General features: G+C 48.7%; 1 protein-coding gene across 1 annotated transcript in view; it reads left to right on the forward strand.

Moving 5' to 3' along the window:
• Positions 1-9,588: 9,588 nt before the first annotated feature.
• The window catches only part of LOC127038386 (IgGFc-binding protein-like), an 85,640-nt gene continuing 74,581 nt past the window's right edge, over positions 9,589-20,647 (forward strand). Inside the window, exons 1-6 of the mRNA XM_050930965.1 lie at positions 9,589-10,765; positions 11,026-11,366; positions 12,221-12,794; positions 14,715-15,313; positions 18,357-18,924; positions 19,674-20,267. Coding sequence (XP_050786922.1) covers positions 9,589-10,765; positions 11,026-11,366; positions 12,221-12,794; positions 14,715-15,313; positions 18,357-18,924; positions 19,674-20,267 — 3,853 coding nt within the window. The remainder of the gene's footprint in view (positions 10,766-11,025; positions 11,367-12,220; positions 12,795-14,714; positions 15,314-18,356; positions 18,925-19,673; positions 20,268-20,647) is intronic.

Consider the following 20,647-nt stretch of genomic DNA (forward strand, 5'->3'; position numbering starts at 1 on the left):
CATGTTGACTTTTGCCCAACAATTTATGTTCTTCTATGTGTCTGATGATTTTATTCTTTATTATTGTTTCAACTAATTTGCCCAGTACTGACATTAGACTTACCAGTCTGTAATTGCCAGGATCACCTCTAGAGGCGTTACTTTAGCTATCTTCCAGTCATTGGGTACAGAAGCCAATTTAAAGGACAGTGTAACAGGGTGCTGGCCAAAAGGCACTGACTCAGCCCCTATTAGTGCAGAGCCTGCTAGGTCAGCTCCCAGTAAGGGGAAGAGGTTGGAGCTGACGGGCTGTGGCTGATTAAAGCCCTGAAGGAGAGACACCTGTGAGCGTGATGGGGGAAGGCCTATAAAGCTAGCAGGAAGGAAGCAGGAGGGGAGGAACAGGAAAGTGAGGAGCGAGGGCCTGTTGCTCCCAGCGAGCTGGAAGAGCAAGCTGTTTCCCAAGGGGCTACCTGACTGATACTGAACAGTATATAGCTGTATAAGGTGGTGGTGGGAAAAGACAGGAAATAAAAGGGCACTGGTGTTTGAAAGAGTGGTCTCCAGCTCATTTGTACTACGAGTGATGAAGCATACATCTACACGTGGGGGCTTGTCCGGGATCTGAAGCCAAGGAGCATGGTTGGTGGCCTGGCGATGGAGGAGACCCTGAAATACCTCGTAGAGCAGCAGAAACAGACCCAGCAAGCCCTGCAGATTTTCCAGCAGGCACACCAAGCAGAAAGACACGCCGCTTGGGTCTGGGAGGCCAAGCAACAGAAAAGCCTTCAGGACTTCATCCAGGAGCAAAGCAATGTCCATGGGTAGCTCCTGCAACGGCTGGTGAGTCCTGGGACAGGGGAGGGTGCCCGGCTGCTGGGCTGGGGACTTTGTAAAATGAGCCCGGCAGATGACCCGGACTCCTTCCTGGGAACTTTTGAGAGAGAAGCTGCGGGGTCCGGATGGGACAGGGCAACCTGGGCCCTCCGACTAGCCCCTTATTTGACTGGTGAGGCGCAAGCGGCCCTATATGGCTTTCGGGGAGGAAGCTGCCCAGAACTATGAGGCCGTGAGAGCATCCATTTTGGACTGGGTAGGCTTATCGGCAGAAAGGTACAGGCAGAAGCTCCGGTCGGCCCAGTGGACGTCTGCTGTGCGACCACCGGCATTCACCCAGAGGTTAAGGGACTGGGCCACACGCTGGTTGAGGCCTGACACGCGTACCCTGGAGGAGATAAAGGACTCCCTGATACTGGAGCAGTTTTTGCAAAGCCTCCCGGAGACGGTGCACACCTGGGTGAGAAGACACCAGCCAGGCACCGTCAAAGAGGCAGTATAACCGAGGAGTATATAGAGGCCGAGGGACACTGGAGGGAAGATCGGCAACGGAAAGACAGAGAACTGGGGCAGAAGCCTGGGGATTCTTTCCCCGGGAGAGGCAAGGAGAAGAAAGGGGAGCCCCAAGGCACACCCAAGAGGCCCGCCTGCCTAACGTGCTGGCGTTGTGGGAAGCCGGGGCACAATAAGCAAGACTGCCTGGACAAGGAGTGTGGCTTGGCGGACTTTTGTGCTTGGACTGAACAGGTGGGACGGAAGCGGGGGTTGGGGGTGTCCACTGTGCCCGTGAAGGTGGGGCGGAAACCTCAAACAGCGTGGTCGACACCATTTCGAATTGCATGCTGGTGCAAAAGGCACTGGTCAAACCACATTGGCTCATTCCAGGGGCAAGGATGGCCCTCAGATGCATACATGGGAACAAGAAGTCCTGCCTGGTAGCCAAGGTACCCCTAGAAGCAAAGGGCTACTTCAGATGGAAGTGGGTAGGGGTCCTGGAGAAACTACTATGTCCGGTAGTGTTAGGCCGGGACTGGGCCCCACTACCAGGCACGAAACAGTGGGGTACCCCAAGAAGAGGGGTGGATCCCCAGAGAATGAGAACCCCAGGGTAGGAGGATGGGCCTAGTCCTGGGAACGGAGAAAAAACTCCTAGACTGCAAAGCCCAGAGTGGTGAGACCCGCAGGAAGCATATATGGGGGAGCTAGTCGGTCTGGACGCCCCTGGAGAAGGAAGGTGCACAGGGGAACACCCCTTGATCCCGCTCTCTGCGGAGAAAGCCCCAGATATACTGGGATGAATGGGGGAAACTGAGGCACAGGAGGTCCCACCCTGAGGTGGGAGGCACGCTGACCCCATCAGTGGGGCAGGAAGGCCCCAAGCCACAAGGAGAACCAGGGGAAACTGAGTAGCGGGAGGTCCCACCAGAAGCCGAAATAACCCCCGAACCCCAGCCAGACACACAGGGGGAGCTGGGGATAGGGGGCCTGCCACAATGCGACTGGTGTGACAACCTACGAGCAGAGGCAGAGATGAGGGACCCACCTCTCCCTGATATGTGCTCCTTCTGTACGAGGGGGATGAAGAGACCGCCCGAGGTAATGGCTGGGGAGAGCCCCACCCGGAGTACTCTCTCTTGGGGGAGTGGCGGAAGGGCCGAGGGACCGAGAGGCCGAAGGTGGTCCGGGGTTGCCGTTCTTAACGGGTGTGTGTGTGTAACAGGGTGCTGGCCAAAAGGCACTGACTCAGCCCCTATTAGCGCAGAGCCTGCTAGGTCAGCTCCCAGTAAGGGGAAGAGTTGGAGCTGACGGGCTGTGGCTGATTAAAGCCCTGAAGGAGAGACACCTGTGAGCGTGATGGGGAAAGGCCTATAAAGCTAGCAGGAAGGAAGTAGGAGGGGAGGAACAGGAAAGTGAGGAGAGAGGGCCTGTTGCTCCCAGCTAGCTGGAAGAGCACGCTGTTCCCCAAGGGATACCTGACTGATACTGAACGGTATATAGCTGAATAAGGTGGTGGTGGGAAAAGACAGGAAATAAAAGGGCACTGGTATTTGAAAGAGTGGTCTTCAGCTAATTAGTACCACGAGCGATGAAGCGCACGTCTACAGACAGGCTACAAACCCTAGTTAATAGTTCCACAACTTCACCTTTGAGTTCTTTCAGAACCCTTGGGTGAATGCCATCTGGTCCCGGTGTCTTGTCAATGTTAAGTTTATCAATTAATTCCAAAACCTCCTCTAGTGACACTTCAATCTGTGACAGTCCCTCAGATTTGTCACCTACAAAGGACAGCTCAGGTCTGAGAATCTCCCTAACATCCTCAGCCGGGAAGACTGAAGCAAAGAATTCATTTAGTTTCTCCGCAACGACTTCATCGTCTTTAAGTGCTCCTTTTGTATCTCGATCATCCAGGGGCCCCACTGGTTGTTTAGCAGGCTTCCTGCTTCTGATAGACTTAAAAAACACTGTGTTATTACCTTTGGAGTTTTTGGCTAACTGTTCTTCAAACTCCTTTTTGGCATTTCTTATTACATTTTTACACTTAATTTGGTAGTGTTTATGCTCTTTTCTATTTACCTCACTAGGATTTGATGTCCACTTTTTAAAAGATGCCTTTTTATCTCTCACTGCTTCTTTTACATGGTTGTTAAGCCACAGTGGCTCTTTTTTAGCTCTTCTACTGTGTTTCTTAATTTGGGGTATACATTTAAGTTAGGCATCTATTATGGAGTCTTTAAAAAGCGCCCATGCAGCTTGCAGGGATTTCACTCTAGTCACTGTACCTTTTAATTTCTGTTTACCTAACCCCCTCATTTTTGCACAGCTCCCCTTTTTTAAATTAAATGCCACAGTGTTGGGCTGTTGAGATGTTCTTCCCACCAGAGAGATGTTAAATGTTATATTATGGTCACTATTTCCAAGCGGTCCTGTTATAGTTACCTCTTGGACCAGATCCTGCACTCCACTCAGAACTAAATTGAAAGCTGCCTCTCCCCCTGTGGGTTCCTGTACCAGCTACTCCAGGAGGCAGTCATTTAAAGTATCGAGAAATTTTGTCTCTGCATTTTGTCCTGAGGTGACATGTTCCCAGTCAATATGGGGATAATTGAAATCCCCCACTATTATTGAGTTCTTTATTTTGATAGCCTCTCTAATTTCCCATAGCATTTCAGCGTCACTATCACTGTCCCGGTCAGGTGGTCGATAATAGATCCCAAATGTTATATTCTTATTAGAGCATGGAATTACTATCCATAGAGATTCCATGGAACATGTGGAATCACTTAAGATTTTTACTTCATTTGAATCTACATTTTCTTTGACATATAGTGCCACTCCCTCCCGCGCGACCTGTTCTGTCCTTCCAATATATTTTGTACCCTGGAATGATTGTGTTCCATTGATTGTCCTCAGTCCACCAGGTTTCTGTGATGTCTATTATATCAATAGCCTTCTCTATCACAAGGCACTCTAGTTCACCCATCTTATTACTTAGACTTCTAGCATTTGTGTACAAGCACTTTAAAAACTTGTCCCTGTTTATTTGTCTGCCCTTTTCTGATATGTCCGATTCTTTCTGTGAAAGTTTCTCGTTTGATCTGGCCCTTACATGATCCTCTTCCATGCTCTGCTTATGACTATAACCTAGAGAATCTCTATCAATAGACTCTCCTCTAAGAGAAGTCTCTTTCCGAGCCACGTGCTCCTCTGCAGCAGTCGGCTTTCCCCCATCTCCTAGTTTAAAAACTGCTCTACAGCCTTTTTAATGTTTAGTGCCAGAAGTCTGGTTCCACTTTGGTTTAGGTGGAGCCCATCTCTCCTGTATAGGCTCCCCCCATCCCAAAAGTTTCCCCAGTTCCTAAAGAATCTAAACCCCTCCTCTCTACACCATCGTCTCATCCACACATTGAGACTCTGAAGCTCTGCCTGCCTGCCTGGCCCTGCGCGTGGAACTGGGAGCATTTCTGAGAATGCCACCATAGAGGTTCTGGATTTCAGTGTCTTCCCTAGCAGCCTAAATTTGGCCTCCAGGACATCTGTCCTGCCCTTCCCTATGTCATTGGTACCTATATGTACCATGACCACAAGCTCCTCCCCAGCACTACACGTAAGTCTGTCCAGATGCCTCGAGAGATCCGCAACCATCACACCAAGCAGGCAAGTCACCATACGGTTCTCCCAGTCATCACAAACCCAGGTATCTATATTTCTAATGATCGAGTCTCCCATTACTAACACTTGCCTTTTCTTAGTGACTAGAGTTCCCTCCCCCGGAGAGGTAACCTCAGTGCAAGAGGCAACCCCAGCACCATCTGGAAGGAGGGTCCCAACTATGGGAAGGTTTCCCTCTGCTCCCATTGACTGCTCTGCTTCCCTGGGCCTTTCATCCTCCTCAACAGCGCAGGGGCTGTCTGAGCAGAGGTGGGACAATTCTACAGTGTCCCGGAAAGCCTCATTAACATACCTCTCTGCCTCCCTTAGCTCCTCCAGTTATAGACTCATAGACTCATAGACTCTAGGACTGGAAGGGACCTCGAGAGGTCATCGAGTCCAGTCCCCTGCCCTCATGGCAGGACCAAATACTGTCTAGACCATCCCTGATAGACATTTATCTAACCTATCCGCCACCCTGGCCTCCAAAGCCCATACGCGGTCTCTGAGGGCCAGGAGCTCCTTGCACCGAATGCACACATATGCCACCCGCCCAGAGGGCAGGTAATCATACATGCTGCACTCAGTGCAATGAACTGGATAGCCCCCATTTTGCTGCTGGGCTTCTGCCTGCATTGTCTTCTGCACTACCTAGTTAATGAAAGGGTTTTGTTTAAACCAAGATGTTTTGAATGTAGTTTAGTTTACAGGTTTTAAAGAATAGCAAGTGCCCCCTTCCCACTTCCCTTCCCTCGCGAAACTTCCTGTTAGTAGCCCCTGGTCACTTGCTCACTACTTTATAAAGCCCTGGCCTTTGTGATAGCCCCGCTCACTGGCTAAGGCTCAGCCAGTTAACAGAGGCTTCTAGCTTTCAAACCTTACTTTGAAGCTCACAGCTTCCAGCTGCCAGCCACAGCACAGGGTTCTTCAAACAACCAAACAAACAGACAGCCAAACACAAGCTCAGAACACAGCAAGTAACCCCCAAACACAAACACACACTATAGACAGCCACTTATCCCAAGGGGGCTTTATTTGTTCCTCTTTCACCTGGAGAACTCCCTTGCAAAACTCCCTTAGCAGTCCTGGTCACAAAGTCACCTAGAGTAAAGCACTGTGGCAGGGCAAAGACTTACCGGCATGGTGCCTCCTGCTGGTTGTCCAGGGAACTAGCTCTTTTCCAGCTCTGGAGCGCCCTCTGCTGGCTAATGCCTTGCCTGCCATTGGCTGCTGTGTCCCTCCCAGACCCTGATGCCCGTTACATCAGGGTTTCTGCCCACTGCAGTACCCCCTCACTCTGAGTCTCCCCTCCCAGGGAAACCCTCAACCCCCTATCCCCACCTTGCCTCAATGGCTATTGCCAGTCTCCATTTAGCCCCTGCTCACTAGGGCAGATGGCAGTCTGTTAATGACTCATCATCGGCAAGCAGGGTTGGACGAGCTGCCTCTGCTTATCTCTGGACTGCCCCTCTGCAGCCCCAGCACCTATTTAGCCCTTTTAACAAGGCTTGCAGGCTGGGGATTTTCCTGGCTGGAGCTCCCCAGGTCCCTCTGCCCTTCCCCAGCACTGCTCCACCTCAGGTCCCAGGCAGCCAGGTCCTTCTCTCTCAGACAGCTAGAGAGAGACTCTCCTAGTCTCTGGCCCTCAGACCTCTTATAGAGCCAGCCATGGCCTGATTGGGGCATGGCCTCACCTGTGACTGCTTCCCCCAATCAGCCTAGCTTCTCCCCAGCCGCAGCCCTTTCCAGGGCTGTTTTAAGCCCTTCAGGGGAGGAGCCGGGTGATCACACCATTACAAGTACCCATAGGGACGCCACTCAAAGAAGAAAAGAAAGTTATTCACCCCGTGCAGTAACTGAAGTTCTTCAAGATGTGTGTCCCTTTGGGTGCTTCATTACCTGCCCTCCTCCCCGCTGCTTCATAGTTCAAATATGGATGCTGTGATACAGACGGAACTGAGAACAGCACAGTGTTATATAGACACCACTCACAGCACAAGATGGGGAGGAGCGCATGTGCGGCCCAACGGGCACTGCTACTGAACATCTCTGATCCTAGGTGCAGGAGGTGCTACCACAGTGGAGTACCCATAGGAACGTGCATCTGGAAGAACCTCAGTTACTGCACAGGTAAGTAAGTTTCTCATCTGTGGTATCCTCTATACCCATCCCGTACAACTTGAGTCTGATCAACTCAGGATAGTTTTGCCAAATAAAGGAACTTGAGTAACGAAATCCAGAATCAAACTGAGTGCTTTGTATCCCAGAGAACTGGATGACGTGTTCTGAAGAACTGGACAAGGTGTTCTGGATAAGCCAAGTAGAAAAGGTCTCGGAGGGAATCCCAAAAATGAGATTTTTTTAAAACGAAGATAATAGAGTGTGCTTTGGACTGTCTTTTCATTTTTGAACCCCTCACTCTCTGTGTGTATGTGAGAGACACTGCTAATGCTGCTGGTTCTCATAGATGTACAATGACATACGGGGTTTTGACCCTGCTGCAGAACCTCTTGCTAAAGACCCCGACTGAAAGCAAAGCGCTCAGATCTATATAAAGTTCTGCCAGACTGTACTGAGCTCACAGATTCTCCCTGACCCCTCAAAATGCCCATTACCAAACGTTGTACTGCTCCGCTTGCCCCACCTCTGCCAACCCACATCCTGTTTTGACAATTTCACAACAAAAAAAATCTTTCTTTTGACCTGTAAATTTACTTATTCTAAAACTATGTGAAAAAAAGATCAAAATTGGAACGAAGTGTTTTGAAATTATCATTTCAAAATGTTTCAGTTGATTCAAACGGAGAAAACATTCAGAGTTTTGGTTTGCAAAAATTTTCAGCATTCCACATTTCATTCCCATTTCGAATGGGAAAAAATTTAGAAATATTGAAAATTCTCAGTGGGAAAATCACTTCCTATCCAGTCCTCATCATCAAAGTGCTTTACAAAGCAGGTCATTATCATGATTCCCATTTTACACTTGTGGAAATTAAGGCACAGAAAGGGGAAGTACTTTGCTTACAGTCACCAAGCAAGCCAAGGTCAGACCTGTGAACAGGACCCATATCTTATGAATCCCAGTGCCCAGTTTTAGCCACAATACTACACTGCCCCTAAGCACCAGGCAAAGCTGCACAGGCATCTTCAGACGGTTAAATAGTCAAGCTGGCTTAAGGTTTTTTAAATTAAAAGGATTCTTATTAAAAATGGCCTTTTAAAAATAACTTTTGCAAAACTGATGGGTTGACTTTTTTGTTTATTGAAAAATGTAAATAGAAACAATAAACAAAAATGGGGCCTGTTGGTTTTTCTATTTTTTTCTTTTTTGATTATTTTTCATCTCCCTTTTTAGCCTTCTTGTGCTCAGTCATGTCTATGTTTGGTCTTGTTCTTCCTCTTCTTATTGATGGTAATTCATTGCTTTTTTATTTGGTTTTCTTCTTTGATTCAAATTCTTAATACTTTTTGTTCCCCTTTCTCAATCTTCTTCAAGTTTGGATTTTTTCATGCTCATTCTTCTTCTGTCCCCTTTATTCTCAGTCTTTTTCTTCAAGTTTGGTTTTCTTCATGTTTCTCCTTCATACTGTTCCATCTTCTTGATGTTCAATCTTCTTCTGCTGTGTTCTTTTCTTCAGTATTATTTAAGTCTGGATTTCTTCATGCTCATTCTTCTTCTGTCTTTGTGTTCAGCATTCTTCTTCAAATTGAGATTTCTTCACGCTCATTCCTGTTCTGTCTTCATGCTCAAGTTTTCTTCACTTTGGGATTTCTTTGTGCTCATGTAACCCACACACCTCCTGGGTGCGATGTTCTGTCCCATCTAGTGGCACTGAGACCCTTTAGAGAGAGAGATAAAATGAGTGCTCTGCAGCCTTAGCTAACAGCCAGTTGGCTTTTAGCTTATGCTTTAGAGGCTCATGCACTAACCTCTAGAGGTCCGCATTTGATCCCCACCCACCAATGTCTGTCAGCATTACACTCACTTTTCATCTTGTTCTAGCTTCTTCTTGCTCAATCTTTTCTCTCATTAACGCTCAGTCATTCTTCTCCATCAGCTTTGAGTTTCTTCATGTTTGGTTCTCATCTTCTTGGTTTTCTGGAACTTCTCCGTAGTCTTCTTCGTTGTGTTCATATTCAGTGTTTCTTGTTTTTCAAATTCAGGCATCTCTGCAGTGGTTGATTTGCTTTCTTCATATTTTTCACATTTAACCTTCTTATTTTTCTTCACTTTTATTAGGTCCTTGTATTTGCTCTTCTTCATGATAGTCTTCTTCTGCATGTTCTCTGTTCTCCAGCAGGAGAGTGATAGTCTAATGGTTAAAGCAGAAGTGTCTGGGAATCAGGACTTCTCATATCTATTTTTAAATCATGGAAGGAAAGTTGGGTTCAGGGATGAACTAAGAGGGCCTAGGAATCAGGACTCCAGCGTTCTATTCCCTACGTGGGTGGGTGACTAGTAGCTCTTGGTTAGAGCAGTGAATCTGGAAGTTGGGACACTGGGGTTCTTTTCCCAGCTGTGATTTGGTGTGGGGTTTCTGATCCTCTTTCTTAACCCACAATCTGTTACTTTCAGGTCTTTGCAGAGCAAGTTTCCGTGGGAAAGAATTCATTACGGTCTTCATGCAAAACCATGTCAAAAGTGTCAGCACAGATTGCAAACTGTTCATCACTGGTTACCATGCCTCCACTACGGTTACTGTGACGGTGAACAAGGGTATGTTCCAACGAGTGACGCCTGTTGGAGAAGGACAGACGGTGACCGTGCAGATCCCAGCCTCGGTAGAGATGTTTGGGAGCAAAATGTTTGATAGAACCATCCTGATTCAGGCTGACAAAGACATCTCTGTCCTGTCTGTTAACTCAAAGCCCAATTCCATTGCTACCACTCTAGTGTATCCCATTGAGAAGCTGGGTACTGCATATTATGTTGTAACTCCCCCTGGCATATATGGAGGCACCTACAAAGAGTTTGCTGTCGTAGCAGGGCAGGCTCCCACTACAGTTGATATTTATTTGAAAGGGGCTGTAATTTTCCAACGGCGGATCTATGGTTCTGGGCGTAAACTCACTGTTACCCTCGCCCCCTACCAAGCCTTGCAACTGCAAAGCTCTGCAGATTTATCTGGCACCAAGATCAAGTCTCGGGAACATGTGGCCGTCTTGACTGGGCACAGCTGTGCTGTCCAAAACACCGCTTGTGATCAGGCTGTCGAGCAGCTCCTGCCTGTCTCCAGCTGGGGCAGCACATACATCATCCCTCCTCTGTCCTTCCAGAACAAGTATGACATTGCGTACATCGTCGCCTCCCAAAACACTCGCATTGACTATCAGTCAGGGCCCACACGAGCTTCCCGCAACATATTGGCTGGGCGGGTTGTTCAGCTTGAAGTCCGAGTCTCTCAACCACTTTACATCTCTGCTAGCGCTGGCATCCAGGTTCTTCTCTTCTTCACTGGTGCTAAAAATGGGAAATCCACATATGACCCGTTCCTCATCAACATCCCACCCGTCACAAACTACTGCCAATCCTACCACATTGATGGAGTGAAGAATTTTGAGAGCCATGTGGTGATCGTAGTCAAGAGCTCAGAGTCAGGCAGGATCATCTCTGATCAGAGAGCCATAGAAAATGTCCAGTGGAGGCAGATCCCCGGCACGGAGTATTCTTGGGGAGAGTACAGCTTCGGCATAGGGATTAGTGCCCTTTCCATACAGCACCCGACCTCTCCCTTCGGTCTGCTGAGCTTTGGAGGGAACGATCACGGTGGATATGGCTCATCAGGCGTTTGTGCACACAGTAAGTCAATTTTGGGTGTAAGTAAAAGCCACCCTCCCTCCCCCAATCCTCCATAGAATGGGATATGGCAACACATATACACAAAGAGACTGCACACAGCTTGAAATCAAGCTTTGTCACCTTTGTTTACCGCCCCCCTCATCCTGCACTGAGACTGCTAGTGGCTGAAAAATGCACAGCAAACAAACAGATTGTTTCAGTGCCTGCCACTACATGGCATAAGTGAGTTCTTGTATAACTGGCCAGTTGACTCTTTCTAGGTAACCCAACCCTGTCCTGCAGCACTGTTCAATGCAGGAAGAAAGAGACGTGTCAGATTGTAGATGGCCGCCTGGAGTGTGTGGCTGAGTCAGAATCCACCTGCTGGGCTCAGGGAGACCCACATTATCACACCTTCGATGGGCGGAATTTCGACTTCATGGGCACCTGCACCTACACCATCGCCAAGGCCTGTGGCTCAGACTCAACTCTCCCGTCATTCAGTGTCAAGGCCAAGAACGACAACAGGGGCAACACGCGTGTTTCCTATGTTGGTTATGTGACGGTTGAAGTCTATAATGTCACTGTCTCAGTGGCCAGATATGAGACTGGGTTTGTGAGGGTAAGAGCGCAATGTGAATAAATTCTGATACTTTGTTTTCTGCTTATGTTTTAAGGGTAGATTTGGTGATGCTAGCATAAAATCGCATTTGCTAGAGGCAGCTGCTGGAAAGTTTTACTACAGAGATTCACATTTCTACTTCAGATCTGAACAACGACTCACTGCTATTCCAGCCTCCCTTCCCCTTCATCTCTACTTCCCCTTCCCCTCCTTCCCCTTCATCTGTGCCAATGCCCCTCAGTCCTGACCCACAGCCCGCTGCTAATCCAGCTCTGGGCTCTCCTCACACAAAGCAGTGCCAGTGCCTCTTTATCTCAACTCACAGTTCCCCAGCAACTCCAGCTCTAGGCTCCCTATATACACACAGATCTGCTGGTGATCATCAATCCAGCCCCACAGTCTCTCCACCCCCACCCCACTATCCCAGCCCTAGGCTACCCCCACAGCCGCACATAGACTCATAGACCCATAGGTCAGAAGAGACCAATATGATCATCTAGTCTGACCTCCTGCACAAGGCAGGCTTTACTATTCCAGCTCTGGGATCCCCTCCCTCTCACAATTCTGCTCATGTAACTCTCTACCTCTGTCTTCAGCAGAGCATGACAAGCTACATGGTGGCTTTATATTGAAAAATCTGTGTGACTTGGGTATGTAACCACATTGCAATTAATGGGAGTTGCGTGGCTAAATCCCCTAGCTAAGCTTGCAAATCTCAACCTATTATTATTTATTATTTGTACTGCAGTGGCACATAGCAGCCTCAGTGCAGGGCCAGAAAGTACTTCATTGTGCCAGATTCCTTTGGGTAATGCACCCAAAACAATGTCTGCATCTTGTGGTTCCCTTCCCAGGTGAACGCCCAGCGCTCCCGCCTTCCCATCTCCCTGCTTGAGGGGAAGCTGAAGGTGTATCAGAGTGGAGGTTCTGTGGTCATTGAGACTGACTTCTCCCTGAGGGTCTCCTATGACTGGAACAGCTACCTGGTGGTGAAGATCTCCAGCAGCTTCTCTGAGAGCATGTGTGGCCTGTGTGGCAACTACAATGGGGAACCTGGCGATGACTTTGCCACCCCCACGGGGGCGCTGGCTGCTAGCCCCGTGGAGTTCGGGAAGAGCTGGAAGGTGGAGGATGGGGACAGGTTCTGCTGGGACGACTGCCATGGGGCGTGCAAGAGCTGCTCCCCAGAGCTGGTCGGCAGGTACAAAGCTGAGCCCTTCTGCGGCTGGATCACCAGAGAAGCGAGTGGCCCCTTCAGCCAGTGCCACTCCGTGATTGATCCCAAAATCTACCTGGACAACTGCGTCTATGACTTGTGCATGAACGACGGCCTGAAGGAGATGCTGTGCCAGGCACTGATGAGCTACGCCGATGCCTGCCGGAGAGAGGGGGTTGCCATCTCTGATTGGAGGACACCCACAGGGTGCTGTGAGTATACCCAGCATGACCTTAAGGCAGGAGGTTTTAGTAGCAGAGTTTGAAGACAATGGCAAAATGGGAACAGGTCCCCCAAGAGATCTAAAGTGATTCGTAAAACTGAGTGTAAATATCATAGAGACTCTGAGATATCATGGATATGGTAGGACTGCACAGATAGATGTTTAAGTGGCTTTGGAAAATCAAAATGAGAATTGATCTCTCTGTATCAAACCTCAGTGGTCCCCAGTTGGCTTCTTTTGAATCTCTGTCTTCTTTTAATACTTGTGCTGTTTGTTAGGTACCTATAAACTAATGATAATGAGACAGTTCCTTCCCTGGTGGAAATCGGCATGATTTCTTTGATTTCAGCAGAGGTTCTGGCCTCACCCTTGGCTGTTGGGGGAATGTGAAAAATGGCTAATGCAAATAATGTAAAGAAGTGGGGGGACTGAATAAAAAGGAAACAGTCAAAGGTGTGCCTGTGCATAGCTTGGCTAACTGATGACTTAGGCCAGGTCTATGCCTGAAACATTTGCCAGTATAATAATGGCAGTTAGGACTGTGATTCTTTGTGACATTTTTATAGTGGCAAAAAAACCAAGTGTCGACGCAATTATACTGGCAAACGTAGGACTGGATCATTGCTTTCAGTCCCTCCTGTTGCAGCCATCCCATCATACAATCCCATTCATGATTTTATCAAGCTCCAACTTCAAATTAGGTAGGTCCTTTACCCAATTGCTCCTATTGAAAATCTGTTCCAGAACTTCACTCTGCTCTGATGTTAAGAAACCTTCTAATTTCAAGTGTAAACTGACTCATGGCCAGTTTAGTCTCCTTTGTTCTTGTGTCAATGTTGTCCTTTCGTTAAAATACCTTTTCTCCCTCGATGTATTTATGGAGAGCAATCACATCATAGGCATCGACTTTCTGAGTTCTCCGGGGGTTCTTGAACCCCCTCTCTACCCCAGACCCTGCCCCCACTCCACCCCTTCCCCCAAACCTCCACCCTGCCCTGCCTCTGTCTGCCCTGTTTCTCCCCCTCCTCCACAGCACCTCCTGCATGCATCTGAAGAGCTGATCACCGGCGGGTGGGAGGCACTGAGTGGAGGGGCAGGAGCTGATCGATGGGGCTGCCAGTGGGTGCTGAGCACCCACTGTTTTTTTCCCCTGGATACTCCAGCCCTGGAGCACCCACGGAGTCAGCACCTAATCCTCTCCTTTGCTATGTTAAATAAGCGAAGCTCTTTTAGTCTACTCTCTTAAAACAGGTCCTCCATTCCCCATAGCATCCTACTAGCCCTTCTCTGCATCTACCCCAGTCTGATTAGATCTTTCTTCAACATGGGTGACCACAGCTGGACACAGGACCCAGCAAAGACCTTTTGCCATTATAGCTTAATTCATTTGGGGAAATGGTATGAGCTATATCAGCATAAAAACTCTTTTGCTGGTATAAGCAGTATCCCGACTAGGGGAGTCTGCTAGTATAGGTATACTAGCATACCCTTTCTCATGTAGACTAGGTATAAGCAGTGGATGAGACAACCTGATCAGAGGATGTGAGGAGGGAGGAAGTGGTTAGGGGAAATACTCCCAGTGGGTATATCTAACAGTAATGGGACAAGATGGAGCAAAGGGAAAACGATGAAGTCTATCAGCCTATAGAATTATCTTCTCTAGTGGATGGGTGGGAGCCCCATTACTTCATTCTTTTAAAGGTAAACTGGACAAAGCCATGGACTGAAGGTGATAGAGGCTATGACATCTCTAGTTCTATGGGTCAGAGCTCACTGTAGGTTCAGGAGTATCATTAGAGGCTGCTATGATGCAGAATTTCCAGCTGGGCTCCTCAGACCAGTGCCAAACTGTTTAATGCTACAGGGGAGCAATATTCCCAGAGATCTCAGTGTCCTGTTCCTTTGACAGCTCTGCCCTGCCCGGAGAATAGCCAGTATAAGGCTTGTGGCTCTGCATGTCCTGCCACCTGCAATGACCAAGCAGCCCCTAACAACTGCTCCTCACCCTGCGTGGAGACCTGCCAGTGCAACGAGGGCTTCGTGTTGGACGCTGGGAAATGCATTCCCAAGGCTGGATGTGGGTGCAAGTTCCAGGGGCATCTGTATGATCTTGGAGAGCAATTCTGGGGGGACTGCACCTGCACCAGACGGTGCCTCTGTGACCCCCAAACCAGGCAAGTGAGCTGCCAGGCCTCAGGGTGCAGGACTGGGGAGCAGTGCCAGGTAGAGAATGGCATCCAGAACTGCTATCCCAGCAGCTACGGAACCTGCTCAGCTTCGGGGGATCCTCACTACATCAGCTTTGACGGGAAGAAGTTTGATTTCCAGGGCACCTGCCTGTATCAGTTCGCCGGGCTGTGCATCAAAAGCCAGGACCTGGTGGATTTCCAGGTCCTAGTTCAGAACGACCATCGGGGCAGCCAAGTCGTGTCCTTCACCAAAGTTGTGCAGGTCAAAGTCTATGAGGTTGACATTGTTATCAGCAGGGAAAATCCCGGCAGAGTCGTGGTGAGTTTATCAAACCTTTCTGCCCTTTCCTGGTCAGTCATCAGACCTGTCTTCCTTTGCCATGTTTAGCCACGAACCTTTCTTTTTTTCCTGTGGTCAGTCGTCATTCTTTTCTTCTTTCCTGAGTTCACTCAATTTACGTTTTCTTTTACCCAGGACACTGTGATTAGATGTTTAATTCAACCACATTTTCAACATACACTGAAATTTCCGATGTATATTTTGGACTTGAGGTGGCTAACGGTTTTCATACCAAAACTTTTTTGGTAAAAAGTGCAGGTTTGGCGAAACGAAAACACTTTGAGATTGTGTCAGTTTCACCAAATTGTTTCAATTGGAAAGAACCTTAACAAAAAACCCAATCAAATGTTCCATTCTGACATTTTAAAACAAAAATTCAGTTCAAAATTACTCTTAATTTCAAATTTTCCTTTATGACAGTTTTAGAAATAAAATTAAACACAAGACGTGCTTGAAATTCAACCAAAATATTTTCTTTTGAGTCAAATGGAAAGTTTAGTTCCCCTCCCCCAAATATTTCATTCACTGAAAATTTTGGAACCTTTCATTTTGGTTCGATGTGATTTTTGTTTGTTTGTTTGTTTGTTTGTTTTTTGGTTTTGGAATTGCCAGCAAACTGAAAAACCTGTTATTCTCCCAGCTATAATTTGGAGTTGTCTGGAGCTGCATCCAGCTAGGACATGACCCACATCTGTTTCTCTCTCAGTTCTAGGGTTGCCAATCTTCTTATTTCTGAAAACTGGACGCTCTTCCCCATCTCTTCCCCCCAAGGCCCCGTCCCCGATTCGCTCCTCTTTCCCCGCTCCCGCATCACTCACTGCTCTCCCCCTTGAACTCTAGGGTGAGCAGCCCCAGCGGACTTGCAATCCCACCCCCAGCGAGCTGCCTGGTAGTCCAGGTCAGAAGAGCACTGTAGCCACCCAGGAGCAGCCCCAATGAACTAGGAGGCAGCCCTCCTGCACGGCAGCCTTCCACCTCCCTCTGCGCTGCCTGCCCAGCAGCCCCCTTCCTTGTCCACTCGAGCCCTTCCAATTGGGCTACCAATTTTGTAATTGCAAAAAACTGAACACCCTTGCCCGCCCCCTGTCCTGCTCCTTCCCTGAGACCTGCCTTGCCCCTTCTCTGAGGCCCTGCCCCCAATCACTGCAGCCCCCCTCCCTCCATCACTTGCTCTCCCCTACCCTCACTCACTTTCACTGGGCTGGGGCAGGGGGTAGGGGTGCGGGAAGGGGCGAGGGCTCCAGCTAGGGGTGAGGGTTCTGGGGTAGGACCAGAAATGAGGGGTTCAGGGTGCAGGAGTGGGCTCTGGGTTGAGGCAGGGGATTGGGGTGCGGGAGGGGCTGAGGGCTCCGGTTGGGGGTGTTGGCTGTGGGGTGGGGCTGGGGATGAGGGGTTTGGAATGCAGGATGGGGCTCAGGGCTGGGGTAGGGCATTAGTGGGTAGGAGGAGGTGCGGGCTCTAGGAGGGTGTTTGGGTGTGGGAGAGGGTTCTGACCTGGGGCAGGTGGTTGGTGTGCAGGGTCTGGGAGGGAGTTAGGGTGCAGGAGGGGGTTCAGACCTGGGGCAGGGGGTTCAGGATGTGCTTTCCAGCCAGGAGGCGCTTACCTCAGGTGGCTCCAGGTTGGTGGCCCAGCAAGGCTAAGGCAGGCCTCCTGCCTGCCCTGGCTCCACACTGCTCCCACAGGTGGCCGGCATGTCCACTTTTCGACTGGACTATCCGGTTGAAAATGGGACATTTGGCAATCCTGCTCAGTTTCCCCAGCTCAGATGTAATTTCATGTAGATAATCAGCTGAACCTTACTTTCCGCATTGCTGCTATATTAATAAGGCTTCTCCATGTATGTCCGCATGGCAAGCGGAGCTGAGTGAAATGTGGACTGTGAACTTCACAGGAAACTTAGATCTTTCCAAATTGTGTTTTCATCCCAAAATGGGGTAAAAAGTTGAAATGTCAAAATATTACATTTTAATATGTTCAAGTGAATGAAACACTTCAAGCAACTCAAACAGGAATGTTCTGATCCAGCTATTTCAGCAACATTTCAAGACTAAATCATACTTCCCTATTGCCTTATGGGAGCTCTAATTCTTGACACCATTTTCTCCTGGGGGACTATATCTCCCATAATACAACCAGAGTCATGTGATATCCATGATGCTCCAAACAGTGGAAATCTATCACAGGGAGCTGTTGTCCTCCAGGGAGTCCAGCCTATAGGAGAGAATGGGAACTAGAACTACAGCTCCCATAAGGCAATGTGCCATGGGAAAAAGGAGCTTAATTTTTTTTTAACTGACTCAAAATGAAACATTGTGAGGCAGTTAAAAATGAAATATTCCAGTTCAGATCGAATTGACCCAAAATGAATATTTCATTTTGGTTTTCTTGTCAGGAAAATAGATTTTTTTTTCAGGAAATCAAAATTTTCTGACGGCATTTTCTGCTGCAAAAATCATTCTGATGGAGAATTCTGACCAGCTTTTGCAAGTTATTTGTCCTCAGATTCATTAGCTTTCTTCCTTTTCTATGTTTGTCAGCCTTTCTCTGTTTCTTCTCTTTTTGTGTTTAGTTGCCATAACTTTCTTTCTTTGGCATTTTGTCATTGTACCTCTATCTCTTCTTCTGTCTCCAGTCATTGGTGATTGTGCATTGCGCTTCGTTTGGGAGGAGGTTTGTATTGGCAATTTTAATCAGTCACTCTGATGACAAAATGGTGGGAATTTTTTAGAAGTCAAAAACGTTCCCAAATTGAAAATGTTTGGTTCTGGAATCAATAAAATTTCATTTTCAAAACCTACTTAACCTCCAAAAGGAAACATAGTTAAAAACATGGTTAAAAAGAGTTTTTTAAAAAAGGAAAATAAAAAATGAAGAGAATGAAAATGAAATCAAAATTCACCATTTGGGTTTTGTTTTCAACCAGCTCTACCTGTAAAGTTATTTAGGGACAGGGTTCTGCAGGTTCAGAGTTGCTTGCTTAGTGTCAAACCGTTCTCACTGATCCCATGGCATTGATCCCAGGTGAACAGCGTGCTGATCAACCTACCATATAGCACCAACAACAGCAAGATCTCCATATACCGGAGGGGACAGGAAGCAGTGGTCCAGACTGACTTCGGTCTCACCGTCGCCTTTGACTGGCAGGGCCGGATCACTGTCACTGCTCCAAGCACCTACGCGGGGGCCGTGTGCGGTCTCTGTGGGAACTTCAACGGGGACAAGGGTGATGAGTTGACCATGAGGGGCGGCACATTGGCCCCAAACCCAACGGTCTTTGGGCAGAGCTGGAAGGTGAAAGATATCCCCGGCTGCGTGGAGGTTGCCAAGGATGAGTGCTCAGATCTAGAGGCTGTTGAGAGACGCCAAAGAGGAATGAATGGGGAGTGTGGGATCCTCCTAGACAAGAGCGGCCCCTTCCGAGAGTGTCACAGCAAAGTCGACCCCGACGGCTACTTCCAAGACTGCGTGTACGACTATTGCTTCTTCAAAGGCCAACAAGCTGTGATATGCCAGCTTATCACCAGCTATGCCACAGCCTGCCATGCTGCTGGGGTGACTATCTATGCCTGGAGGACCAACTCCTTCTGCAGTAAGTGGAAGCAGCTTGGGACCAGCTTCTGGGATGAAAGTTAATGCACGAGGGAAAGAAAAGAGGGTGTTTGCTCAAGGGAAAGACAAGTTGGTTGGTGTTCAGGGAAGGGGATATAAGATGTTTCTGCCCTAGGGGGTGCGGGCTCTGATCCAGCCCCAGGGTTGGGGGACTGGCCAGCTCAGGGTGAGCATGGGAGATGATATGGGGCTTTTCCCCTCTAGGGGGCACCAGCTCTGATCTGACCCCAAGACACGGGAAATAACTGGCTCAGGCGCAGGGAATTGGAATTCAGGGCCTGTCGCCTGGAGGGTGCAAATTCAAATTCCAGGCCCTGCCTGGGGGTGAGAAGTTGACCCAGTGTGGGTTGTCCAGGGAATGGGATATGGGGCCTGTATTTCATGAGCATGTGAATCTCATGCAGGTCCTTATTGGACAAATGAGTCTGTCACAGAGCTCACGGTAATAACTGGAACTAAATACCCCTGAGTTGCCAGTGTCAGAAGAGGTCAAAAGCTGAATGGACCATGGATACTGAACTCTCCTCTGACAAGGGGTCCAACAACAACATACTGGCAAGGCATAATATGATGGAAGTTTGCCCAGCAGCTTCCCATACTGCATGCAACAGACTCCGTTGTCCAGGGCTGTCATCAGGTGCCCTTCTCCAGCCCTTACATTGTTACATAGTTCAGAATCCATCTAGTTCTCTTTCATGGGATGCTAACGTCTTGTTGTTTCAATGGCAGGTCTCTCCTGTGCCCAAAACAGCCACTACGAGGTCTGTGCCCGGGGCTGCCAGTCGACCTGCAGCAGCCTCTACACCCCAGTTCAGTGCTCGTCCCAGTGCTGGGAAGGCTGCGTGTGTGATGAGGGCTTTGTGCTCAGCGGTGATGAGTGCGTCCCTATATCCCAATGTGGATGTGGCTACCTGGGATTTTATTATAAGGCTGGGGAGACTTTCCACCCAACGTGCCAGGAGCAATGTGTGTGCCAGGCCAGCGGAGACGTGTTGTGTAAGGGGTTGTCCTGCCGCCCTAATGAGGAGTGCAAGTTGATGAATGGTGTCCGGAAATGCCAGCCTGTCGGATCTGCAACATGCTCCGCAGCCGGAGACCCCCACTACCTCTCCTTCGATGGAGTTGCCTTCGATTTCCAAGGCACCTGCACCTACATCCTGGCCAAGACCTGCACCAACACCGGGAACCTGACGTCCTTTGCCGTGAAGGTGGAGAATGTGCCCTGGGGCAATGGCAAGGTGTCTGTCACTAAGCTGGTATCCGTGGAGGTCTATGGGCTCACACTCACCCTGTTGCAGAACAAGAAGGGGCTTGTCATGGTAAGTCCTGCTCATGGTGATCCCATGGGTTTGAAACCAGCCAAGGGGCAGCCCCAGTGATGTGGCAATGCAAGAGACACTTGTCTCACAGGTCAGTCATTAGAATTAACTCTCTGGGGAGACCCCAACTGGGGTCAAAGACTGAGTGTGTGATCCTGACCTCATTGACACCAGTGTACATCCAGAAGCCTCACACTGAAAAAAGTGGACTATGGATTTTGAATGGTACAAGTGACACCAGAATCCAGTCCTCACCCCATTGCAGTGAGTGGATGATTGCAGATTAACCTCAGGGAACTGAGATCAGGATCCAGACCTGCCCCTGTTACACTGAAAGAAGTGACTGTGGTTTTACCTTGGGATCAGTGAAATGAGAATCTGGCC

Source organism: Gopherus flavomarginatus, chromosome 20 (assembly GCF_025201925.1).
Source record: "Gopherus flavomarginatus isolate rGopFla2 chromosome 20, rGopFla2.mat.asm, whole genome shotgun sequence".
In the NCBI taxonomy this organism is placed as follows: Eukaryota; Metazoa; Chordata; order Testudines; family Testudinidae; genus Gopherus; species Gopherus flavomarginatus.